At 40.6% G+C, this 27,424-nt stretch overlaps 1 protein-coding gene and 1 long non-coding RNA gene across 10 annotated transcripts in view; one reads left to right on the top strand and one right to left on the bottom strand.

Moving 5' to 3' along the window:
• Positions 1 to 15,058, bottom strand: part of ACYP2 (acylphosphatase 2) — a 32,787-nt gene extending 17,729 nt beyond the window's left edge. The window contains exons 1-3 of one of the 8 annotated variants that reach the window (XM_013370690.3): positions 15,040 to 15,058; positions 10,706 to 10,793; positions 9,438 to 9,547 (exon numbers count right to left, since the gene is read on the bottom strand). In XM_013370690.3, coding sequence (XP_013226144.2) covers positions 9,438 to 9,547; positions 10,706 to 10,768 — 173 coding nt within the window. In that variant the 5' untranslated portion in view covers positions 10,769 to 10,793; positions 15,040 to 15,058. Of the gene's footprint in view, positions 1 to 9,437; positions 9,548 to 10,705; positions 10,794 to 10,961; positions 10,983 to 11,071; positions 11,326 to 11,372; positions 11,596 to 15,039 lie in introns of those variants that run through there. The other 7 variants (XM_013370689.3, XM_021280475.2, XM_065060010.1 and 4 more) reach the window with 7 other exon arrangements.
• Positions 11,748 to 26,891, top strand: LOC135579223 (uncharacterized). Of its 2 annotated transcripts, none has more exons than XR_010471936.1 (4): positions 11,748 to 11,893; positions 12,289 to 12,399; positions 13,292 to 13,431; positions 15,865 to 26,891. It is a non-coding gene; the product is annotated as an uncharacterized LOC135579223 (long non-coding RNA). The 2 variants fall into 2 exon arrangements; XR_010471935.1 differs by having other exon boundaries at positions 12,289 to 12,348.
• Positions 26,892 to 27,424: the final 533 nt, after the last annotated feature.

Here is a 27,424-nt window from a genome sequence, read left to right on the forward strand (position 1 = left end):
TTTCTTCACCACAAAAATATTGTGTTAGACAGCACATATCACCTGGCAAAGAATAAGAAAATATACTGTTTCTGTCCAGCCCCTGTATCTCAAAGCACATGCTGTGATTTCACACAGGCAATGAAGCAGAGTCAGGTTGCCATGGCAGGTGCCACGATGCTGTCAGAAGATACACACAGACCCCTGCACCAAGAGCCCCACTAAGACACCTGGGCTCCGTATTTGTCCATTTCCATACTCATCCCATCACTTTTGATAGCCACCTTAGCTGGGAAAACATTTAGAGTTCTATTTTCAAACCATATGGTAACACAGACCTCTTCTATGACTTGCTACAGGCAGTCACGTTCCCAGTGACACAGCCCCCCTGGGAGAAGACAAGTTTCCATGCAAGACTCCAACTAAAGCCATTAACTTTTCTTTTTTTTTACCTCCGTTTGGGAGGAGAGCTAAAGCAGCGTCAGGCGAGGCTGGCCAATAGCACAGCGTGGGTTCCTTAGGGGCACTGTTGTCAGGGTAAAGGCATCAGGCTGGCCTCTAGTGGGAAAGATTCTTCAATGATCCCTGCACAGGTCATAGCGCTGTCCCACAAGCTCCAGCATCCCCTCCCACATCAATCCCACACAGCAACATGACATTTTAACTCACTGGGCAAAGCAAACACTGGCACCTATCCCACCAACATGCTGCTTCACGCCCGGGTCCCATATGTGGTCCATACTCTGCAACTCCCATCTGTCTCCAGCAGGCATAGCTACACCCCTGGCAACTAGAAAACCTGGGATTATTTTTACATCCATTAGATCACTCCCAACACAATGGAACAAAACATAGAGCATTTCTCAGAATGTGTGGTGGTCGATATTTGTCAGCCTTCTACATTCTTCTGTTTGGGAATAACAGGAACATCTCTCAATATTAGCTAAAAAAGTAAACCAGACACTAAGCTGAGTAGATTTTTGTCAGCCTAAACTGCCTGAATAGTTGTGACTAAGCTCAGGCAAAAGAACAGCTTTAAGGCAATGAGAATAACATACAGTTTTAATAAAACACTACATGTCTGGTGTTTTTTTAATGTTTATCTATGGGTCCACAAGTCCCGAGAAACCTGCTGCACATACTCAAACTGTGCGGCAGAGATAAATCCTGCCTGCTGGTCAGGTCCTATCACCAAACCCTTTAAAAGGATAATGAAGACAGCATCACATTTCAGAAGAGCTTTCCTGAATGCCTGCTGAGCTGACCTTGTTTACAAGTACTCACTGAAACGATTAATTGCCCAGACGTTCTACTCCACACTGCAAGGGCTCAGAGTTTCTGCCTATACCATCCATATGGACGTGAGCCAGAAAGAAAATTTCTATGTAATTATCCAATTAATTATCATTAATGTTAGCATTTAACAAAAAAAAAGCCAGCTGGCATACATCGCAATCACTTCACTTGTGTTGTGCAAGAACTACAAAAGGCATTTGTTTTCTTATTAATAGCTATAAAATACAGGCAAAGTTGAGTAGTTTTGTTTTGTTTTAAACTACAGAGGATCAGAAGGGTGAAAGACTTAGACTGGGAGTCAGGAAACAACTTTAATTCAGAGTCTGCAACAAAATTCCTGTACAACTGAGCCAGTCAGTTCATCTCTGTGCTACAGGCTCCCACTCGTAAATTAATACTTTCTCATTCACTGGCTTTATTGCTTAATTCTATTATCTGTTCTTTGGTAGCAAGAATCTCCTATAACACGTTAATAAAGCAGAATGGGGTCCTGACTGACTACAGCCTACAATATTTTCTTTGTACTGTATACTATCAGGGGGATTTTGAAATTAGAAAGATATGATCTCTTCTGAACCTAGCAGAGGCTGACTGCTGCAGCTGGCCCAGAGGGTCCACATGCAGCTACTCAACGGAATTGTTTTCAGTTCTAACTCGTGGGTTCTAGAAATTTAAGGAGACAAGCATTTACCAAAGTTTGCCTGAGCACTCATTCCAGATACAGATGGTACCTTCACAGCTGTCAATTTCAGCACCATTACAATAGTAAAAATACAATTTTTTTTTTAAGTTACTCTATATCATTACTGATGCATTTATGACATAATTAACCACAATAAATAGCATTAAGCGTGCCCTAGGCTGAGTAAGAGTAGGTCCTGAGAGCTGAATTTCACACAAAGCGGTAGATGCGTTACAGGAACTGGACAATACAGAAATCCATCAGATCTTTATCTTTGAGGGATCCTGATAGATATCCTGACATCCCTGGCACACTTCGCATACAAAGCACTTCAATCTTCAAACCAAGCAGAGATGTATCTCATTTCACTCATGCTAATATTCAGCACTTTCTGCCCCTCATTAGGAGAACATAGCAGTTCAAAGAAAGCTGAAAACACAAACAGAGACAACAGTGCTGGCAGGGTTCAGCACCGGACAGGCAGCCCTTTCCCAGCAGGTCCCACAACCACATCGTGGGGATTCCTGCCGAGCAGTCCTGGGGCCAGTATGACATAATATAGCAATTCATGCTCTCACCAAAAAATCCAGCAAAACCAAACAAAACAGCCAAATGGAGAGCAGTCATTTTGCAGAGCATCACAGGAGCCCTGTTTGCCTGAGCTGTTATAAAGCTGATCGCATCCTACCTACGACTTTTTTTTAAACGTAAGCAGACATCACAAGTGATGTTTGTGACAAACAGCAGGGAACAGCAATGTGTCCTCCTGTTCCTGAAGGCAAGCAACACTGCTCAAACAGGTTCCCAGCCAAGCAGAACACAGCACAAGCAACAGCAGCACAAAAAAATTCTGCATATATACTGGCAACCACAGACAGGTTACGGGTGTGCTTCACTGGAAAACAGGCAGCTGCCCTAGGTGTTTGAACAGATTTATCTCCAAAAGGAACTGAATTTGCACCCCAACAAACTGGTTTTCATCCAAATATGCTGCCAGTTTGCCCATGAGGGCAGCCTGAGCTTTCAAAGTTCACAGCCCCAAGACAGTTGTGCTATGCAGACTTGGTCGAGACCAACCCTTCCAACACCCCTGGCTGTGCAGCAGCCTCTGCAGAGCTCCCGTCTTTCCTGCCCCAGCTAACAGGGAAGATCTCTGTTTCCAGGTCCCAGCTCTCAGATCCGCAGCCTGTGAAAGCAGGGCAGCCCAGGGAGATCTCAAACAGGCAGCAGCTGCTTTTCTCCAACCCTCCTAGAACACTGAGCCAAACCACCTCATTTTCCTAAACTCTTAAAAATCTCCTCTCCAAAACACTGCGCCATCTACATTTAAAGATTTTAAACCTATGCAGACTGACTGTGGGGTATAGCTGTGCTGTATGAAAAGTTTCCTAGTACTGACCTTGAAATTTGATTTCAAGGAGTGGCTTATATGATACAATGAGCAGGGGAAAAAGGCTCAGGATTGGCATTTGTACAGCATAACAGGATTTCAGGTGAGGTCCTATATGGCAGATCAAACCTGCTCAGATCCAAAAATACGATGACTGAAATCTCATTAAAAGATTGCTTGGAGATTTCTGAGCAGGAATAGATTAGGTTTGTAGCTCCAGATGGTTTGTTTTCTAGTAAATATTAAAATTGTAACCTCATCTAGGTGTTCCTGCTCCAGCAGGGGGATTGGACTAGATGATCTTTCGAGGTCCCTTCCAATCCCTAACATTCTGTGATTCTGTGTGGTGTAGAGTCAAAAAGGGGAAGGAAAACTATTTGTCCAGGACCCTCTTCCATCAGAATTGTCACTGGGAGTTCAAGGAATCCTTTTTCAAACCTAATATCAGCTGCCCATTTTAAACTCTGCTTTTCTTTCATTAAGTTCTGAACACTTTCCAGGCTCTTTCCAGACTTCCTTTGTTCCTTTAGCAGCGGGGAAACAAGCAGGAAGAGCCCACAGCATCACTGCATAGGAGCACAAGTCTGAACACCGCTGGAAAGTACTTAAAGTACACAGCAGAGTATTCATTATAGATTAAAACAGTCAGCTGTTTCACCCCAACTACAGAAAAAAACACCACAAAGAATAACCGCTCTGAAAAGAAAGCCTCTAATCCAGTAACACACAGTGAACGCAGTAAATCAACTCAAGAGCAAAAGGATGTGAGATCAAGCCCAGTGCCTCCTCCAAGTTTATATAAATTATTCTCTGTAAAGAGGCTTCAGGATCCCCTTCAGAGGGGCCACATAAAACAAAGGCGAAGATACAAGAAGTACTGTTAACTCTGCAGGATAGTTGGTAACATCCAGCACAGTTCAAGGGGAAGATCTCAGGGTACCACATTAACCAAATAAACGCTATTTCCCTGGAATGCAAGACGAGGGAGTGGAGGGAAGAGATGGGAAAAAAAACAAGGTAAAATTGAGTTATACATCAGTACGTCCAGCCTCTCTGAACTTTTCACTCAAGTGCCTCTGTGTCCTTTCCCATAGCAGCCTTCTGGGTATATCAGGGCTGGCTCAAATGCATCCAAAAACCCAAACCACTTCCTTGGCTGTACAAGTGTCCCCTGCAGGATCATTTCCACCATTAATCTAAGTTAATGTGCAAAGAAGTGTTACAGTTTCTTCTCCTAAATAAAACCTAGATTGAGCTGAGTTTTTTAAAAAATCCTTTTAAAATGGAGAAAAAACTCAACATGCAGACTAAAACCTGTTCACTTTATATCTCAACACAAATTGCATATTAACATCTAGAGTTCTGCTCAAGGAACCCAGTTAGTCTAAATATGGAGGGTTTTTTTACTAGCACTTAGTTCCATTTCATGCCATTATGGCTATTCTCCGCAAACAATTAAAAACTATATTGAGGAAAAACGTATTTATTCAATGCCAGTTGGTACAGACAGGAACCTTGGATACACCTGACTAATGGAACAGAGAGAATGGCAGTTGTGATATTAACTAATGCAGAGCTTCCTTCTCCCCTTTTACATTGTAAAAATCTACATTTTTTCTATGCAAATACACACTAAAGTAATTTTCAAGTCTCATGTCATTTATGTGTTTAATATTTCTTCTTCTTGCCCAACATCAATATTAAAAATTAAAACATTCAAATTAAATTAGGGCTAATTTACTAATTAAAAAACACCTCCAAGACAAGCAATCTATATTTCATAACATGTCTTTCTACAAAGACAGGAAGAATAATTTCTGTGCTCTTGGGTCTAAAAAACATCCTAAGATTTTACGTTTTGATGCGTTACCCTGGTTTGAAATCTTTGATTTTTGGAATAAATTCTGAACACTACAAGATTCTTATATTCCTTTAATAATGGATAACTAAGTAATTGGTCATCGTTTAAAGTTCCAAAAATTCTCCCAGGAAGGTGATTTCTAGCCCATCAATGCAAGTTGCTATGGCAACAACCACAACGACTACAAAGGCTCTAACCTTATTTGATGAATAAAATGGAAAAGAATATCACAAGATACTACGATGAAATACCCTGTGCTACAAGTCTTGCTGGAAAAAAAAAAAGACACAAAAGGACTACCTCCTCTACCCCATTTAACAATATCCAGGCTGGCAAAAACAACCTCAGCTTACCATAAAACCTTATTTCATTATGTTTTAGAAATGTTGCGACTCCGCTTTTCTTGGACTTCAGTATTCTTGGTCTTACAGACCAGTAAAAGACCAAAAATGAGCTTTTAGTATCCAAGGAGAAGGGGTGTTATCTATGCGGAGCAGTAGCAGCAAACAGACAGGGCTATAAAATACAGCAGGAAAAAGGTATTGAAGAAGATGGATTCTGCCATAAGTATCTAAAAATAGATTTGCTTCAAATGAAGTATTTATAGGTGAAAGTATCTACAGAACAAACAGCTCCATCTAGAGGTTACAGAGCAGGGCATATTAAAGCAAACTTACAGGGAAAAGATGCCTTCCAGCACTGCAACAAACATGCTGATCTGTGTTCAGCACAAAGTGAATGCTCCAATAAAGAATGCAACTTCTTGCACATGCAACACTTTTCAGGCCCAAACCCTTCATACTTACCTATCATTTTCCACTTTTTCCTTCCAGAGTCAGAATGTCCCTGCTAAATTGTTAAATGCTCCAGAAGAAACTATTTTGCATGTCGTCTTTTGAAGTAATTAGTCATAATCATATTTTATGTCTGCAGGGAAACAATTACTTCCACACTTTAGGACAAAATCCAGGCTCCAGCACAACTGCTGAAGAAACTCCAGCAGGCTTGGGGAAAACCTACCCAAGACTCTCCAAAGATCACCAGTCACCCGGCCAACTGATTTTCTCTAACATACCCTCACTTCACTGGAGAAGTTGAAATATGGACAGTCAACTCCAGCTCTCCTGCTTTAAATCTTATTTTCTCCACTTTATACCAGTTCTGGTCACTATCTCAAATCTATACTTGCATTACAATAATGCTTAAAATAGATCACCAGGACTGGCTTCATCATTCCTTCCAGGTTATATTTTACCTTGCAGCCTGCATTAAAAAATATAAAAATAATCACATAAAGGCATTGTTTCTTGAGCCTGTCCTGGACGCTTCCAAACTGTGCCTCACAACACAGGCAGTGATACCAAGTAGAACAAAAAGGGTCAGGAGCAAAACAGCGCTGCTGGAAAATGGTTGGGTTGGAGCTGTGCTGCGTTCCTGCTCCAGAACAAATGCAGGCTTTGGGATTCACTCCACGCACTCGTACCGTTGGAGTGCCTCATGGTGTTTTTCTCACATCTTACACTTTCCCCATCTTTAACCTCTTCAAACTCCTCTCCCTCATGCCTCCCTTCCATATCGCTTTTCCTGTTTCCCTGTTCTAGAACCACACTTGCTCATGGCACCCCTACTCTCTTTTTAGACTATGACCTCAATTCTTCTTAGCATCATGAAAAGATTAACATTTCTGATAGGCTAAAACACCCCCTTCCATCAGGAAAACACTAACATTACCAAGCCAGAGCCACTAAAAGAATTGAGAAATCATTTCATTCCCACTGAGACATGATTTTTAAAACTCCCAAGTGCTGCATCTCTGAAAAATCAGGTAATTTTGTGCCTGAAGTTTCATTTGTAAATTTATGCAGGTGTGGAAATACCTTTCCAAAAGACTGCACAAACTTCTTGAAAAATTTCTACAAGATACTACATCATTCCAATATTTGAAATAGCACTCACCAGAAACCTTTCTTAAAACACCTTTCAGTACTGATTCGCACCCTGCATTTCTTTGAAAAGCATTCAGTTTCTTTGAACATGGAGACCTCCAAATTTAAGTGTCATACACATACAGTCTCTTAAGTTGTGACTAGCTAGCAAATACAAACCAGAGCTTGCGTAGGAAGTTGGTGCCAAAATTTCCTTCTAATTATTTATCCCAGTTCAAATACATATGTGTGTTTATGATTACTGGTTTATATTAATTTGCCATAGCAGAAGCAAGTCCCATTTTCTTCTCATTTAATACAGCATTTTAAATAACTTCTGAATGTAGAACACAGTATCATGAATTCCTAGTAAGCACGGTTGAGTATTAAAAAAAAAGAAACCACTGTAAGCTCTGGTAAAAACTTCTGAAAGCTCAAACCTATTTTGACGTTCTATTAACGTGTTTTAGCAGAGAGAAATAAGGGCTTTCAAAGAAACTATTCATATACAATTGCTCTTTTTTCATGTGCAAGTTCACCAATTTAATGCCAAAAATAAACCCACTACCTTTTCAACACAGGGAACAAGGAAAAGCGCACTGTTTCTCCTTCAGCATTCTACTCTAGGGTCTCCAATTTAACAATGTGTATCTCAACACACACTTCAAGATTGCAACATTATTCCCACATTACAGGAAAATGTCAATTTCCAGCAATTTCATTTCAGAAGAGGCAGCGACTCAAAACAGCTTTTTATTTGCTCTGAATATCAGGCACAATGTACATGAAAAGCTTCAGCATTGTTTTCTTGTCACAAGCCAGTTTGCTGATCCTACTTGAAATTGTCTAACGATGGAAAAAATAAAGTCTTATTTCCTTTTGGAATACTGTGTACACCATCACATCTTTTGAGAACAAGCCCAGTCTTGTTAGTCTAATCTTGCAGAGAGATCCTCTATTACATATAAACTTCCTGGGTTTGGGGTAAACACAGTTTCCTTTGAATCCCATCAACACACATAACCAGAAAGGGAGAGAAGGACGGACAGAACACTGCGATCTGCGGGAAACCTAGTTCATGCAAATACAAGAAATAGCGGGAGCTAAACTATGCTTTCACTTAAACAAATGCAAATAAACCAACTGGCTGGAAATTTTAAAATAAAAAAGTACTCCAACAAATAGAAACCAAACCCTGATTTCTCACATGTTCTTTTTCAGTGTTCAGAATTTACTAGAGATGGCACCAAGGTGCTACATTTACAAAATATTTACAGCAAGCTAAACAAGGTCTTCCAGCACATCAGTATAAACTTAACCTAGGAAACAAAGAACCCATGTTTCTCTGGCTTTGTAAGTGTTTCACAGTCCAAAATTAGCAACCTCATGTTAAGCTTCAGATCAAAAAAATTCCTACAAGTACTTCTGTCACATTAGATAATCACATATGAATCTCTTTACCTGAAAGTGTAACACCCTTTTCTCTGCAAAAAGTGAACTTAGATTTATCTAAATGCAGTTTTGAAGCAGCTCCTGTATCAGAAAGTGCTGGCTGAACTTGCACTGATAATTGCCCATCCATAATAAAGTTACAAAGGCAAGTTTTACCATCACTCATTCTTTGTTGAGAGAACAAACCACTGAAGGATTTTTAAAAACTCCCAACAATCTCTCTATGTACACTTGCAGAAAATGATAGTTGGAAGCAAGTGAATTAGGCTTTGTGTTTTTCCAGGCATCATTTCCTCAGAGCAATAGCTGTAAGCATTTGGAAACTGCCAGTTTCATAAAGAAAATCACACCCATTATTTAAAGACAACAAATATATCAAAATTTATTTCCAGATAGAGACTAGAGGCCTTTGCTGAAATGTGTATCAACTCTTTTTTTAAACTGGGGTGGAGGAAAAAAAAAATTAATCATCCTTAACCCCAGTTTTCTTTCCATTAAGCACAGGCTGAGCAAGCATTTCAACAAGCTTTTCAGTCTATTTCTTTACAGAGATATTTCTAAGAATTAAAAACCAGATCTGTGCTCACTTGTATGAATCAAGGCTTTATCTTCCCTTCACAATAAAAGAATATGCTAGGGGAATACACTGACAAATCGATTGTACACGCTATTTTTAAAGCTTAAAGACTCTCCTTACAGCTTAAAAGAATATATCTCAACTCCTTAAAACCAAAACTGGTTATTGAAAGTATTATTACATTACCAACATATGAACCTACATGTCACTTTGAATTAAAAATGTTTCTATAAATGACTTTAGTAAGACTTTAAAAGACCCACAAAAATACTTACATTGCATTTACTTTATCTTCTGGGCCCTGAACCTGGCCCGTTACGGTTCCTTGGCTGGTATTTTTCACCCAGCCAACCACTCCCAATTTCCTGGCTTCCTCTTCTGTGTACTGATTGGAAAAAGAATGAAAAGGGACAATCAGTGTCAACACATACACTGCACGTACACCACTTAAAACCCCACTTGCATTTTCATAGCTTTAAGATCTACAGGTAACAAAAAAATCCATAGCTGATGACATACCCGGACATTAAGATATTCCTGCCAGCTCTGAAGTTGCAGAAGTAGACAACTTTTGAATAAGAGTAAGAATTCACATATACATAATAAATGCATAAATAGATTCACACTTCCATTTTCACAGCTTTTTATACTTTTCTTCAGAAAAACCATACATACGATGGTTCCCACCAAGACATTACACTACTCGTAATAAAAGTAATCCTCCTCTTTGCTTTATCATCTGTACACACACACAGATCTGATGGCATGAGGTTTTATTCAGTCACAGGGAGGCCAAAGACTTGCTCCACTTATTTTAGGAACTTTAAACACAATTTATTAGCTTGGGACTGGCACTACGGTGTGTTCACATGGCCCCGGGTCAGCCCAAAACAAGGCAGAGCAAACCTGCATCTGCCCACTCTGTGTGGACACGCACTTTCCACTTGATAGAATAACTACATTCAAGACATACTATATTATAATCCTCTGTCCATTTAAATTTTGCACATTTCACAACGCATATAAACTACGCATAAGAAATTTTAGGTCTAATATGAAGCATGGACCACGATTTCCAGACAAAGAACCGTTCTTATTTGAAATGTCCTCTTGTTTCCTGGGTTTCTGCAAAATGCAAAACCACCTGCTGCATGTTCAGAGCTGGTGGAGACATTTGCCTGGGGTATGAGCGACAGGCTGCACGTTTGCAGCACATTGTCACCAGGAAACACAACAAGCTGCTTCAAATACTGCTATTATAATTGCCATTAAAAAAAAATAAAGGGGAACACATTGTTTCAGAAACTAACATAAAGATCTTCAGATTTAACCTTTCTAAAGAGTAACATATTATAATGCTCTTGTGGCTGTTTTATCACAAGTAATCCAAACAAGCAACACATCAGTAAGCTTTCAGAAATACGTTTTAATATAACAGTAATATAAAACATTTTTTTTCCTTTTAAATCCACTTGCAATACTTAGCCATCTAAGTGAGAACTGAAGTGAGAACTGAACACAGCAGTTGGATATGTTTACAGACCTGCTGCCGTATTTTTAGCACTGGAAATACTATACTGTAAAGTAGAACCAGTAAATGGGCCATTGCCTTACCATCCTGAAACAAACACCTAGGAAAGAAAGAAAAAAAGAGACATTAGAATAATTCGAAAGAATAGCACTTCTAGGAATTTCTCTTAATATAAAGTTACAGTAAGCTGTGTACAAGTCATCCACAGTCTTTTCTTACAAAAATTTCAGAGAGTAGTTAGGACATTTTAACATTGGGCAAACTCTACCGAATGTGGGTACAAGCTGGCCTCGAGCCTTCCTTTCAAAATCGATTATTTTCACTGATGCAGTTAGCACCTGCGGTTTTCTAATGATGACGTTGCAGTATGGGAATCACCTTTGAGTTAATCTCCACCCCAAGGCTTCGCTGCCAGCCCTGGGGGGGACACGACACATTCCCACAGAACCGCGCTGACAGAGACGCGGCTGGCGAAGTGTTTTTGACAAAACAGGCTGTGCTCTCCAAAGAACGTTCCGAGCCTTGCAGGGGGAACATATTTACAACCTTTCCCCTTCCTTTTCCGTCAGGGACGCTCCCGCCGCCCCGCACGACGCCGCATCAGCGCCCGCGCGCATGCGCAGCTGCCACCGCCGCCTCAGCGTCCCTCACCCTCCGCCATCACACAGCCCCTCTGTACCTTGCACTCGCCCAAACACTTCGTAATCCACCGACTTGAGCGCGCCGGAGGCCTTCGCCAGGGCAGACATGGCGGTTGCAAGGGCGGAGGAGGAGCCGCTGCCGCGTCCTGGCGCTGCTCCCTGGGCCGCGGCCGAGCGGGACCGCCGCGTCCCCTCAGCGAGCGGCGACAGGACGGGAGCGCGCGAGGGTCAAGATTCCCGCGCAAGCGGCCGCCGCGCGCTCCCGGGCGGGACACAACACCCCAAACTGACCGCGCCTGAGAAACGAGGGAACCGCCCGTCGGGGAAGAGCCTCCCCTCCACTCTGCCCTGGGGAGACCACACCTGGAATATTGTGTCCAGTTGTGGCCCCTCAGTTCCAGCAGGACAGGGAACTGCTGGAGAGAGTCCAGCGCAGCCACCAAGATGCTGAAGGGAGTGGAGCATCTCCCGTGTGAGGAAAGGCTGAGGAGCTGGGGCTCTGGAGCTGGACAAGAGGAGACTGAGGGGTGATTCATTAATGTTTACAGATATCTAAAGGGTGAGTGTCAGGAGGATGGAGCCAGGCTCTTCTCGGTGACAACCAGTATAAGACAAGGAGCAATGGGTGCAAACTGGAACACAGGAGGTTCCACTTAAATTTGAGAAGAAACTTCTTCCTGGTGAGGTGGTAGAGCCTGGCCCAGGCTGCCCAGGGGGGTTGTGGAGTCTCCTTCTGTGCAGACATTCCAACCTGGACACCTTCCTGTGTAACCTCATCTGGTTGTTCCTGCTCCATGGGGGGATTGCACTGGATAAGCTTTCCAGGTCCCTTCCAACCCCTGACATTCTGAGATTCTGTGAGGTACTCACTGAGCTCTGTGAGGGTGTTTCTCCCTCTTATATTTCTATTCATTGAGAGAACAAAGGTCTGAACAAAACTGTCTCCTCTTCCAGGGCTGCCGCAGCAGGTGTAAACATGCAGCCGAGACCCCCACACAGAGCATCTCGTGACAGGTAACCAGCATTAGCCTATTTCAGGGGTTTACAAGAATTGAAGCACAAAAAGTAAGTAATTACCTCAACTGAAGTAATTTTGACTGATAATGTGGAAAGTTAGGTAGTTTGAAAGATAAAACAAAAACCCCCCAAACCCAGATTTGTTTTGGGCATTCCACCCTGACGAGGCTGCCTGACTGACTTTCCTCACATAACATTAAAGCTCTCACCTGGAGTTTTAAAAGCTTGTTTCCCAACTGTGCAGAGGCAAATACTGCAGCAGCAGGCCTTGGAAACAAAGTTCACCTCATGCAAACTATTCTCCAAACCTTCACTGATACCTATCAGTCCTCATGTTTTCATCAGCAAACCCTTCCAGAAGTGTTTGCATATAATTACTTTTAGGTAGATGTCACATATGCAGAAATACAGGCCAAAACCTGGTTGTTTAGTGGGCCAAGTCTGCAACCAAACACCACAAAGATTTTGTGTCTGCTTGCAGTTTAAGTTCCTCCCACCGCTCAATTTGCTTTTCCTAAAAAAAGAAAGGTAGATTCGGGTAGAATCCCACACTAAAAACAAAAGATGAACACAACCCTCTCTCACAAAGACATAAAGCCAGGTTAACTGTGACTTTACAGTAAAAATAGAAATAATTTTATTTGCTCTCTCCATCGGGCAACTCCCTCCCACACACCACTGCATGTCCTCGCACTAGTGCAACATAACCCGAGCTGTTTACATGTTTGGATCTCAAGACTAGAGGGAGATTAAAAATAGATCAAGACCTAGAAAAAAAATTGCTTTTCTGAGACACATCAAGTAACTAGATAAGCAACCATTCAGTTCAGTACAGAACAAAAATATTCACAGAGAATCAGAGGGAACAGAAACACAATGGACAGTGTTTCGTCCTTTTCTTTGACTGTATAACATTGAATCAAACCCTTGCCTGTTACAGGTGTCACACATTTTGCTATGGTGGAATCAGCACCATTTTGTTTTTAAAAAGGAGAATTCTACACAAAGAGGAACACAATGCAGTACAGACTGAAAATCTTGTCATTTGCTGCCATCTACCAGCAGTGAAGAGCAAGACAGGTAAAATGTAAATTTATAACAAGCATATTTACAGTATAACGCACTGCAACACAATCCTTGGAACCAGAGCTTGCTCTGGTGCTGGTTACGCTTTGCTATCTGCACATTCCAGCACTGGCAACCTTTGTTTTATCAAGAGAATCTTAGATCTTTCAAGAGAGTTTTCTTGATATCACTCAGGTCTCCTTATATCAGCCCTGGACTTGTTCTCAGATGGGACTCCATTCCTGTCACTGTCCTCAAGAGCTTCCTGGCTGTCAGATCCTCTCATCTCCTGTCTTCACACTGCTATTGCCTTTTTTTCCAGAAAAGTCAGCTTAAAACATTTTTATCATAATAACACCTTGCCACTCTTTCCCTAGATTAGTCCAAGCTTCTCATTATTTCATGACAAGTAGCAGACATACAGTGCAGAGCCTGAAGCATTCCAGAAGATGATACCATGAAACACCTAATATTTTACAGTAATCAAACAGTACTCAAATGCCCTAATTAGCAAGAGAGCATTTGTACACACTACCAAGAAATGCAAACAGCCTGTATAAAGTCAATGAAGTTTTAAGGTTTTTCCCCACCTCTTTCAGCTGTTTTCTCTAGGCTGGTGATGTTGGCCTAGGAAGAATCAGCTGGTTGCACTTCCTAAGGCCAAATTGTAAAAAATGCTAAACACCTACATCTGTTAAGGCATGAGATATATTCCTTGATTATATTGCAGAAGAATGCAAATGGTTATGAGCATTTCCTGCAACAAACAAATGATTGTACCTTGAGGATGAACAGAAAGTGTAATGCCATAACATCCACAGATCATCTGGAGATAAAATACAGAGCCTTTCACGCTGCTGCCAGCTTAGCTCTTACCACACATTGCATTCAGTTTGCTACTGGGTAAATAAGGGCGACCTTTCTTATTACTAAAACAAAGCAGCAACAGTCACAAGGAACATTGGAGTGAGAAACTCCAGGCTGCAGTGAATTCCAGTGATGACCATTATGGTGCCCATTTGCCCAGGCCTTTGCCATGCTGACAACAGTTGCTTTCTTATGATTCAGCTCGTATTTTACCATAGTAATTTCACTTTTCCTTTCTAATCACTACATATCCTCATTCATTCACATAAGTGCTAGCCAGCTTTATTCCTCTGCATCCTTCAGAAGACATTGTTTTGTGTTCCCACTTCTGATACACAGACTGACTTTCACTCCCAGCACAGCATCATGTAGGAACAACTATTACTGTGACATAAGCTTGTACAGAAGGGCTTCTTTAATCTGAAAGCTGCCTAAAAACATGCTGTACCTAGCAATTTTTTTTTGCAGGTAAGGAAAATTCTGCTGTAAATAGGGCTAATTTCACCACTAGGTCATCTGCTTCTAAATATTAAGCCTTTAAAAATTCCTCCTAGTACCTGCTGCAAGCACAGTAAAGTTTTCACACTATACTGTTCTTAATCGTAATAGGAATAATGTAGTTTAAACATAATTATTGGAAAATACCAGAAGCCCGTAAAGATGCCATTACTGCCAAAGGTCAGGGGAGAACACAAATGTGTCTATGCCAGAAGCTGGGGGTGACCCCAGTACTAAGGCCACCCAGTCCCACGGTACCTGAGCACGGCTGGGAGCAACAGCAGGGTCCATCCAGGAGCAGAAGGCTAGAAACACCACTGCAGCTTAGAGACAAGGAGTATCCAAGAGGCAAGGCTGAAACCTAGCCTATCTAGAGATTAATAGAGAAAGGCTCAGCACTGAGCTTAAATAGAGCTCCTGGACCACTGAGCAGAGGGGGTGTGGTTGGGTCCCAGGTGATGCTGGTGAGAACAATTAGACCGTCGGTGCCATTGACACTGACCACTACTAATAAAGAGTTTTTGATGAGGGAATCTTTTTTTTATTGAGCTCCTGTTTAGGTTGTTAATTCAAAGTTGCTCTCAAAGCTGTAGCGTCGTTATTTATGCTGTTTGTTCGTCTCCAGCACAGAATAGCTGGAAAAACATTCAAGCCTTTTTTTTCTTTCGATACCCACTACTCCTGCTTTCTCTGTATGTGGCTGTCACCCCACACTACCATATCTAGTTGATGTTTTCCACTCCTAAAATTACTGTCTTTGGTGTTAACGCAGATGTCCCTTCAGGCACATAACCTTGCAGCTTGCTGTCTTAATTCATCCTTCAACTTGTAACTATGCTGCTATTTTTCTGCACCATTTTAATTTAACATGGCTCCTCCTCAGACATGTCCATGATTGCATTTCTGCTCTTCTGCTACTTTTTTGTAGATTTTCTTGCACAATCTACAAACTATTAACATTCCTGGCTTTTCTTTGGCATCCACACCTCTGTCTCAGTCACCAGCTTGCTGATCTCTTTAGCTATACATTTTCTTTGGAATGTTGGATATTTGCACAACTGTGTTTCATCACTCTGTGAATAGGAACCAAACTCTAAACCTGACTCACTTGCAAATGGTCCCCAGCTGATTTTGAGGAGTGGTTTCCCAAAGGATGCCAAACCTTGAGATAAAAGCAGCTTCTGCTCCCATTGCCTGGTTATTGCTGTTACCTGGGGAACACTGAATACTCTGGCAGAAGGTTTGCAGCTCTGTAAGTTTAGCTGGTCCTTTCTAGCTTTTTTTTTTTTTACTTGTTTTCTGTTGAGTGTAATGTACATTAGTCTCTTCTATCCTTTAAAGTAGTGTCTTACTCTTCCTTTATGTTTGCCTTTTCAAGCAAAATGATAAACTTTCTTCTTTCTTTAGTAGCCATCTTATTTTCTGTGTTCGCTCATCACACTTTCTTATCCTAAATTGCATTCATTTGCGTGACTTCATTTTTGAATAAAAATTGTTAAGATTTTCAGCTTTACAGGCTTCAAATCTGTACAAGCTTCTTTAGGGCTGTTACTTTGCAGTCCTTATTTACATCATATCCAAATATACTGAAAACTTTTTGAAAGTTTAATCTTAGCTAACTGTGAAATAAGCAATGGCCTCACTTCACCTCTTTTTTAAATTTCCTTCTACATATCACTGCCTATCAGTATCTGTTGTCTTCTCTTAAGCACTAAAAACTAAACTTACAAGCCCAAATGACAAGACACACACACAGGTGGGTTCTTGAAGAGCCTTAGTCTGCTTTTTTCCTGTGTAAGATAGAAAACAATGGCTTGTTGTGGAACTATGGAATAGAAATGTTGTAATCATGTGGAAATAAACCCAAACAGATTTTTATTCCATCAGCTTTAGCACAAGAGAAGGAAGTGTTCTTAGCCTATAAAAATTAAAAATCAAGTAAAATGGATGTCAAAGTGTCAACTGAAATAAAGATTTAGGCTTTCTATACCTTTCATGTGGTGTATTCATATACAGAAAAGTGTAGAAAGAGGGTTCCTGTTAAGAGACAGCATCTGGATATGAGTTAGCAAACCAAAAGACAAAGCAGTGTTTGGCGAAAATGAAGTGTCCTGGTGAAATACAAATGCTTTTCTTTAGCTGCATCATAAACAAACAAACTTTGTACTGTAGAATTGCAAAACTTGAAATTTTAGCATATAAACCTTATGAAATCTTTGAGGATGACCTGCCTGGATACTTACATTATAATTACTGTGTAACCTAGAGGAAGTTTTAACAGAATGGTTGAAAAAAGTACTGCATTTGGTTTTGAAAGAGTTTGATTACCCTTCTGGAAAAATAAAAATGAGAGATTGTTGAAGTACTAAAGCATGGACAAAAATAATAATTGCTGAAATATTTGCTTGGTGGTTGCCTGATTAAATATGTTATAGATGAATGGGTTAAATACGTTATAGATGAATGTGTGCACAGGCAGGTGACCTGGTTACAACATGTGTCTCCTGATCCATTTCTGAGCAACCTGATCTGCGTGGGGGACCCACTGAAGCAAGCGGGTGTTGTGGGAGGGATGGTCATGCCTGCACAGATCACATTGCAGAACCGCAGCCAAACTGCATGTGGATGGGACCTAAATTTGTCCCTCTCGTGCTCTAACATCATGGGCTGCTTACACAAAATAACATGAGTTATCTGGTGACGGATGCAGAATTGTGAACCTGTTATTTTACTGTGGCTAGACTACATTGTGTAGATTTTTTTGTGCTTTTTCCAAACATTTATTCTGAGAGCCCTCATGTAGAATAACTATGTTCTTGTACAGCAAATTGTGTGGAAGGCTTTTTGTTTTATTAAAGCCCTAATTCACTATATCCTGATTCCATCTAGGGCATGAAGATGATTTGTTGTGTTTTTCTCTGCATTGAGTTTTATTTTTTAGGTTAAAGCATTAATCCACAAAGTTCTTTTGCTTGTGATCCCGCTCATAGCTCAAGAATTTTGTTTGGCATATATAGAAACAAATATTTGATTAAATTAAACTTCTGTCCACTTTTAACATTTTTTTTTTGTCACTGCCATTTCAAAGTCCTTAGTTTGCTTAACACTCATTCCTCCACATAAAGATCTAAACCTCCACCAACAAAACCACATGAAAATAACATTCGGATTTTTTAGTATAAGTTAAGCTTTAAAGAGTATAATGGCTGATATATAAAAAGAATCTTCAGGTAAATCAGATCTAGATAGTAGCAGTAAACATTTTAATCTGAAAATGTAATAAGAAACGAAACCACTAAGCATAAGGAAATGCTCAGTATGAGGAAATCAGCCCTGAAGACTTGCATCATCTGTCCAAAGTTCTCTTAAATCAGAAAGCGTTGGCAAATAAAACATGAGGATGTGAACTGATCTATCCTATAGAAAAAAAATCCATCTCAAATGAAAGTGTAACTGCTAAAGTTCTGATATTGAGTTCCGAAGCATAAGAAGAGGAGGGTGCAATTTGGGGTAAAGTCTGTCAGTCCTGTGCTGGTGTGATGGAGCAACTAAGTCTTGGCTTGATGATTAAATCTAAACACAAACCCACCTACTGTAATGCCTGCAAGGATTTAAATTCACTGGGTATAATTTCATTACAGAAGATAAGTATAACTTGACTTTTTAAGCAGTTTGTGAACAAAGGAACAATTTAACCATAAAAATATTTGAATTTTGTGAGTGACCTAGGAGTTTTATGCAAGTTAGATTAGATCTTAATCTACTAAACATGTAAAAGCAATGTTATTCAGGAAAGCTTATTCTGCATGCAAACAGAATGTCAAAATTCTTCAACTTGGCAAGCTGCTGTTCTTGGCATTGTGATCTCAGTTTTACCTGGATGATTATTTCACGATTTGAAATGTCATGCTTCCTGAGCACATCACAAGTCTTAGTCTCGTGATATGATAGCAAAGCAGGAGGAGATTTTTCTGATGTTTCATTTATGAAATATCCATTCACAGGAACCACATTAAAATTTGACTGAGATGCCGCTGATGGTTATATTTTCTCTTCTTGCACAACACACTGAGAAGGAGGAGATACGGTCATTTAAGGCAGTTAGTTCTTTATTCCCATTGAAATATGGGAGATTTACACATCACCCGTCCCACAGCCACTAGAACAATGATGTCAGATTTTGTGGAGGATTTAGGGCTCCATAAAAAAAAAATCGAAGAAAGCACAAAAGAGTGTGGGTTGGTAACGGAATGGTTTATAATGGAGGTGGGTTGGCAGCTATTACATCTTGCAGTTCTGTGAAATGACTTGATTCATTCTCATTAACTGCCTTAGCCCACTACTTCTTCTCAAAAGCAACAAAGAGAAACCTTAATTAGTATTTCAGAATCTTGAAATGTGTTAGTGCAGCCTGTGTCATCAAGTATTGGAGTTGAGTCTTGCTGAGTTGATTACCACTTCAGCTCTTGGAACTGGAGAACTTCAAAAGCTTGAGTTACAATTTGTGTTGAAATGGATGGAATGAGCGATCTGCTATTATTACAGGGAGATCTGGGAACCAGTGGTGGCCAAGGAACTGGTGTTGGCGTAGGGTTTGGAGTAGCTTCTTAGATTTAGCAATAAATGTTGTCATTTTAATTCAGACATTCTCTGGGAAATGGAATAGTCTGTTCCAAACACTTGCTTTAAGTTCTCTTTGTACTGTCTCCAGAAATGGGTACATTCAGTTATTATTTTTGCTAGAAAGTTAAATGGTAAACTAGTAATAATAATGAAAGCATGTTGATATGCTCATCTTGCTAAGATAAACAGAAAGTATAGGCACTGTCTGTTGTAACACATGAAGACTCTCCGATGGTTTTAGATGGTCCTTCTGTTCTCTATCCATAGTTCTCTGACACAGGACCTTTTACTGGCAAGAGTAAATTGGTGAGAATAACAATTATTTCCTGAAGAAGCAACATTAATGCACTCAGCGTGTCTTCCTGCCTGTCAGCCTTCCATGCCTTTCTCCAGGTTTGAATCTGCTGGCCAGCTCCCAGCAAAGGAGGGCAGTATGTTTCACAGATGTGAATTTGTGACAAATTGGGTGAAAACGAGCACCTGGATGAAGGAGGATGCTCTCTTGCCTCTGAAAGATGGGCTGAAGCTCTAGAAACATCTCACGTTTTCTGGATGCAGCAGGCAGGACCTGGTGCATGTCAGAGGTAAAGAAACACACCCCTACAGAGGGGTCTTGTGTCCCCCTTCTTTTGTCCTAACTAGGCAGGGTTTATCCATAGATAAAAAGGTTGCTGCTGTCAGACCCAAACTTCCATCCATTCTTATGGTACCTTGATGCCATCTTTCCCATCTAACCTGGTAAAAACATAAGTTCTGATAAAATGGGCATGGTTTTTGAAGCAAGAGTTCACATTTCGGATCAACTGGAGTGCTTTTGAGAAATCAGTGGTTATGTGGAAAAGGGTGACCTGGTCGATGGAGTGTTCCTGGATTTGTAAAAAGCTTTTGACAAAATCCTATATTAGATTACTCTGGGCAGTAAAAGCAAGTGAAGAACTACAGAAATCTCGTAACACTAAATGACTGGGCATTTAAGAAGTCAGACTAAGTTCAGTGTTATTAAACAAAGTCACATGCAGTGCAAAAGCACACCAAACTCTGCAAACATAGCGGTGGTTTCTGGGCAAGCCATTTATTAGTCAAAAAAGACATTCTGGAGTTACTGTGAACACTTTTATGAGAAAATCAGCATAATGCTCAGTGGCTGTAAAGAAAAAGCTTTAGGAGAAGAATGTTAGCAGAAAGTAAACCAGAAAATACCCTCAGGTCACTGTGCAAACCCTGGCTGTACAAAGTACCCTGTTCTGGCCATTCCTCACCTGAAAAACAACAGGCAAAATAAGAAATGCAGATTCAAAGCCTGGAACAGCTTCATATGAAGAAAAACTAAACAGACTAATAATCCCCTGGGTCTTCTCGAGACAGAAGAGTATTAGTCTGTCCATCAGGATACCACACAGGTTTGTACAACCATAAATGGGGAATAGGCCTCATTATTTCTTACGTATGAGAACTTGTGGGCATCGAACAAAATTACTGGGTAACGAGTTTATGACAGACAAAAGGGAACAACTTATCACACTGTGCATGAATCAGAAATTGCAGCTGCTGAATATTGATGCCAAACCATAATGAGCTTAAAAAGCAGATTAATGAGGGGATGAAAAAACAATTTAACACTATTAAACACAGTGAAATAGCCCATGACTCAGGATGTGTGTCTACGAACTGAAGAAAATGGAGAGCATACAGAGGGGAAGTAAAGTTGTATGCGTGCCCAGTTCTTAGTCTTTATTTCTTACTTTTAGTCTTGTCACAGGAAACTATTCTTGCATGTTTCCGCAGCAAAGACTGAGGTCAGGCTTAAAGAACTGAAAGCTTTCCTGGAAAAAAGAAATGTTTGCGTGGGCTGGAGAGAGAGAAAGGCACGGAGCCCAGGAATCTGATGAGAAAAGAGGTGAATATCTAAGCTTAAAAAAAATCAAAAAGAGAAAACCAGAAAGAGATAGTGAACAAAGCAACACTGATGCTACCAACCACTCCCTGAAAAGTCCCTGGTGCCCCTGACATCACCCTAAATTCCCTTTCCACGCAACTTTCCATCTTGAAATACCCTGCTTTTCAGAGGTGTTTGTTTGCTGGGGATAACCAGAGTGACCCAATTTCTTCTGATTTCAGAGCCTGCCAGGCCTCCTGCTGATACCATTCCAGCTGCTGATGACCAATCCCTCACTCTGTCTTTCCTGGGCAAATAGGGCTGGAATCTCCAAGGATGACCATTTTTCCAACCCTGTCTCATCAGACCTTTTAGCAGATTAATTCATAGCACGGTTATAGGATTTGAGCATGTATTTGGCGAAGCCAAGACAGAATGAATCAGACTCTGTGTTCATCCATTGCCATGTTACTGAAAAAGAAAACACATGGGGGTTGTAGATAGTGGTATCATTATCTGTCTGAGGAAATAACAGTTAACGCCTACTGCATTGTCCTGCAGAGCTCTCCTTCGAGATTACAAGCTATCTTTTCTGCTCTTTTTGTTTAAGACAGATTCTCTTTCTCACTTGAGTTTTTTAAGCTTCCTTAGTTGTTTCTCCCAGTTCTTGGTACTTTGCCCAGCAGAAGGGCAGCTTCTGGTTTTTGTGCTATATATGGCTGTGTTTTCCACCACGCTTAGCCTTCAAATTGCAATATACAAATGTGGCAAAATTGACTTTTCCCTCTCCCTGGGGTTTCTCTGAATTTACAGTCCTATTGTGTTCCTTAATTAGAACATTCTTTCTATCCTAAATGGCCTTTTTGACAGTTAAATTTCCAAGGTTGTTATGAAGTGTTTATTTACGGTCATTGTTTCACCTTCAACTCTTCTTAACTGGACACCTGATGCAATAATAAACCCCACCAATTTACAGTCCTTGAGTCCCAGTTTAAGTCAGCTGGACCTGCATTGCTGTAATCATGCCCCTGACACAATTATACTCATTATCCCCGCGTTACTAGGATATAAGCATAAACAACTCGCCAAGTGAATGCTAGATAGCTCTGAGCTTGTTCCACGTGATCCTCTCAAAGGCTTGTTAATCTGCCGGATGTCTCTAAAACACCCTGTGGGAGAAGCTGCTGCTTTAGAAATGTGCCAGAAAGTCTACCATGCAGATTCAACGCATGAAACCAGGCAGCCAGAAGAAAAGTATAACTAATTCTTTAGCAGGAGAGAAACGATTGGTTGCTTGGGGGAATATTTAAGTTAGCCTGCCTCTCTTCCAGAGTTCATAAATATTGAAATATTTCTGATCCACGTGTCAAAACAGTGAACATACAATCTACCCAAAGAGTTGGCCGTGATAAACACAACTATTATTTGTGCTGAATGCTGCTTGAAACAAGGTTGAAAACCTAAACAAAGATTTTTGGCTGATATTTGATTTATCCTGGGTTGCAATAGTAGACCTTATAATTGTTTGGTTTTTTTTTTAATAGACGTGGCTAATTTCTTCTCTTAACTGGAACAACATGGAAGACCTTACATGTTGAGCTAATGCTTTTTCAAAGGAGGAGAGACTGTAGATATTTTAGGATGAAGAGTGCCTGCTCACAGGTTCTATCCATCAGTGATATCCAAATGGGCTTCGAAGGCTTTTCTAAAAGAAAATATTTATAATCTTCTAATGCAAAGAAGCATGCTGCTGTGTGTGATAACCCACTGAAGTCAATGAGGCTATTTGTGAAGTGGGATATTATCAAACAAGTTGCTATTTCACAATTTGTTCCTATGCTGAAAGATAAATCCTGCCCGGAAAAGTTATATATAGTTGCCATTTTGATAACCTAAGAATTGGAAGGAGACTGGAATGAGAGAAACTAATAGACAAACCAGTGAACTGAGAATGGCACATGATAATGCAGAAGATGCATTTACCCCTGAAAAAAATACCATCAGCTCCTCAAGTGCTTGTTGTGAGGTGTGCCGGGCTTCGGCTTGGAAAACAGGAGCTGTGCGACAGCAGCTGCTGTGCCCGTGGCTGCAGCTGCCCAGGGACGGCATTGCCTTCGGTTCCTGGAACGGCGGAATCCCTGGAATTGACCTTTGCGACTTCACTCTCATCACATGCTCCTCTGCAGCTGGTTTCTGTTTGGCAGGACAGCGAGACAGAAAAATCCAGCTCAGTGCCTCAAGAGGAAAAATAATAATAATGGCTCTTTCTCCAAAGATAGCTGCATTTAGTTCGTATCCCATGAATTATTATTTATTTCAAAGAGCTATGAGTAATTTGCAAAGAAATCAGCAGTAAGCTCCTATAATGAGGCTCAGGTCTATTAGTTTTTCTCCCTGCGGGCACAATGATTTCCAGGCATATCTTCAGGAGTTTCAGGTATGTAGAGGTAATGGACTGTCAAAGCCAGATTCTCTTGCGTAAATGAGACAGCTTTTCTTTCTAAATCTTAAACAATAAGGCACCCAAAGAGAACAAATCCAGGAAGTGGACAAGGAAAACCAATTTTGCTTTACATTAACGTATTTCACCAAGGAGGATTTCGGTCCTGTTATTGCACAAACAGCGACTGGCCATCCTTGTCAGAACAGTAACCCACTAACTAGATGGGAAAGAGAGAAGGCCAAATAGTATCTTGTGAACTGATGTAATTAAGGATGGATTTAACCACCTGAACTTTCCTGAACAGAACCCCCAGGAATGCGAAGTGAGGGACTGCAGTATCGCACATGTTGCATCAGCCTTGTCTATGTAGTAAAGTTCTACAAATTATACAGGTGCCCATGTTAACACTTTAACCCCTTCACAAGGGCCTTTTATTTCTGCTCCATAGAGGCTATACTGAGAAATGTTCCACTTATATTAGAACATGTGTATCTAAACAGGCATTATAGAAACAGAACAATATCAGTGTTCAGTGTATGTGCTTTAGGTGATGCTGAACCCGCCTCCTCATCCAACTTGAACCATGTAATAGAGTATTTTGACAGCCTTACTTTAGGGACCTAAAATTAGTTACTCTGAATCACACTTTAGAAGAACCTATTTTTGTCCTGTACTATACAGGAAGCTTAAGTTCCTTGGCACGTCATTCAGATCATCACTCTTGCCTCCATCCTCCAAACAGATAAGTTCTCTGTGAAATAGCAGTTTATGCAATAGGTATGTTTCTAAGTTGTAGTCTTCTGTCTCGTGAAAATGTTATCTATATTTAGGTAGCGTTTCTCTTTTAATTTTTTTTTTAATAAGGCAAAGGATGTCACATGTCTCCACATGAGATTCTCTAGCTACCATCCAGCAGAGATGTCTTGTCTTTAAAATCAATATTTCCATTTCTTTGACTTAAACCTAGTGTATCCTCACACTTCAGCAGATTGGTTGGGCTGACTGATCCTACGACCATCTTGCTCATTGTTTCTCAAGAAAGTAATAGCTGCAGTTGAGTTCCTAGGGGCGGGGGGAGACACGCAGCTGTAATTACTGCTCTTCACTGTTTACACCAGACAAGATGCTGCTACTACCCAAAATCTTCAGAGCAGCTCAGCTTCCCAGGGGCAGGGGAGGAAGCGCTTTCAGAGCAGGCTGTAATTACAGGCTCTTCGCACGTCCCCCTCCTGAAGGGACGGAGCAGCTCCTTGCAATGGAAATAACCTTCTTAGTCTGAAGACTTGCAGATAGTAATCACAGACGCTGCTTCTTGGAGAAAGTTGCTCCATCTTGGCTGAAAGTTGGTGAGCGTGGTTGTGGGAGCTTCTTGGCTCCCTTTGGCATCTTTCAGTGCCTGCTTTGGGTGACTGAGCAATTTAGAAACGGGGATGGGAGAAAGTCTGAGGATTCCCATCACTAACTGCATCAAAAAGCAAGTTATTCCTGTGTATTTTTGTAGTGTGGCTCTTTGAGGTTTGGGGGAGTCACAGATGGGGTGTTCTCTTCCACATTGTAAAATATATGGAGGTCTGTCACCCAAAAAATTTAACTTTTGCCTTAGGTCAGTAGGGAGGGATGAGTTGCTAAGCAAAATGTCTATATAGGAAAAGTGGTTGCTTGAGAGCCAAGACAGGAAAAACCACAGTTAAGGCTGAGTGACAAGTTTCCCAAATAGCGATGACAGTGCTGGTGTCAGTTGACCCGAGGCAGCAAGCAAGCCGTCCAACAAGGGAACGTGTGAACAACACGCAGCGTGACTTACACCGCGGCGAACAGTCACCATTTCTCATGAATGGAAATTTGTATCTTTTTCACAACTACAACCCTTGGATTCATCAATTCTCAAGATGTAATGCCAAAAACAACAGGTGGCAACTGTATTTGGGTTGCTCTCAATTCATATTCCTCCTACTTAATAAGAGAGGAAAAAGCTGTTGATGCAAGTGGCACAGACGGGCTGTGTGTTATGAAAGCTTCGTCATATGACTCGGGAACCAAATGTGCTTTTACACACTGCTGCAGCCAAAACATATTGCAAACCTGAGGAACAAATTTATTTTTGACTCACTTGGCAAAATGTAGCTTTTTTTTTTTCCTTTTAAATAGCAGAATGCCAGCATACAGGGGTAAAGGATTAGTTTTTTAATAATTACTAAATGTAATTAGTAAATTAGTCAATATGCAGAAAATACGTTGAAAATGCAAATGCAGTATTTATGTTTTCTATTGTAATTACAAATGGCCTTAGAACCTCCTATTGCCTTGTTTCAGCTTCTGAAAGCACCAGCCGCATTGCTGAGAAGGAGGAAGTCGCTTTAGCACACCAACTGCCAGAGGTGCTGATGGCAGATTTTGCGCATTTTTCCCCAAAAAGTAAGTGTTTCATTCCGGTGGAGGGCACTTGTGTGTCTGAGCTACAACAGTCTCAGGTGAGGAGGCTGCTTTGGATGAAATAGGCTCCCTGAGGTCAGAGGTGTTTCTTCGCTTTGCAAAATACTTAGAAACCTGTGTCGAATCAAGCTTCGGTTTTAGTTTGGGTTAGAAAGTGCAGAAAATGCAGGAATATTTTTTTAAGTGATGTAGCTGTAAAGCAACAAAATGCAGCTTTTAAGTTCCTTATGTATCTGCCAACTTCAGTTGCAGAAAATTGGATTATAGTTTTCATATATTTTTCTCCAAGTCCAAACAAACTCTGCACACTTCAAATTCAATAAACACTTTCCCACATTGGAAATGGCACTTTGGACAAACCACTACTGCAATTAAGTAGGAAAGAAGAATTTCCCATAAATCATAGAGGATAAGTAATTTTAGACTTTTCAGTTTCAAGACATATATTTTCACTTTACCTTTAAACATGAATATTTTTTATTGCAGCTTCTGGGCCAGTTATCCAATCTATCCTTGTCTGAAATGATGATAAAACCATTAGTTTCACAGTGTTTAGTGACACCTTTTGCTTATTCCCATTTTCACCAAGAGAACACTAAACCAAGATTTGCTTTATCCCCATGGAAATTGGATTGTAATCAAGTATCACTTTTAGTTCAGGCCAGAAAGGCCAGAAATTCATGTATGAATTGTTTTGCATAATGTAGGTAGAAGGCAATAAAATGTCCTTTTAAAGCCGCTGTGAAAGATGTCAACAGATACCGTCCAAATCACAGTAAAAATGATAGTGAAGTCCAACTATTTTATAGTAATATCAAAGCCGATATACATCATCTACAAGACGGTGTGATACAAAATCTTCTAGGAGTAGAAGGCTATTTCAAAAGTGGTAAAAGGTAAAACTGTTTCTTCAATATCTGCTTGAAAAGGCTTGGCCTTTGTAGCACTTCAATCAAGGGAAATTAGCAAAGTATCTATTTTATCCCATAACCCAGAACAATTACTGTCACCAAAGCTTTGGGAAAAGAAGTTATTTGGTGTGCTTAAAGTGATTATTTCACTTTCAAAAGATACTACAAAAAAATACTTGATGGGAGAGCGATTAAGTGGCATCGAGCCTCCTTTGGGCACCTGGGTAAACCTTATTTATGTAGCGTTGGTTTATTAGTACCCTTCGTTAGACAGAACCTACAGCACTGTTTTTTTTGGTTGTGATGCCTGTAAATCAAAGTAGCGTGAGTGCTCGTGCAGGTGTAGGTGGTACAACA

The sequence above is a fragment of the Columba livia genome, chromosome 3 (assembly GCF_036013475.1).
Source record: "Columba livia isolate bColLiv1 breed racing homer chromosome 3, bColLiv1.pat.W.v2, whole genome shotgun sequence".
Taxonomy (NCBI): Eukaryota; Metazoa; Chordata; class Aves; order Columbiformes; family Columbidae; genus Columba; species Columba livia.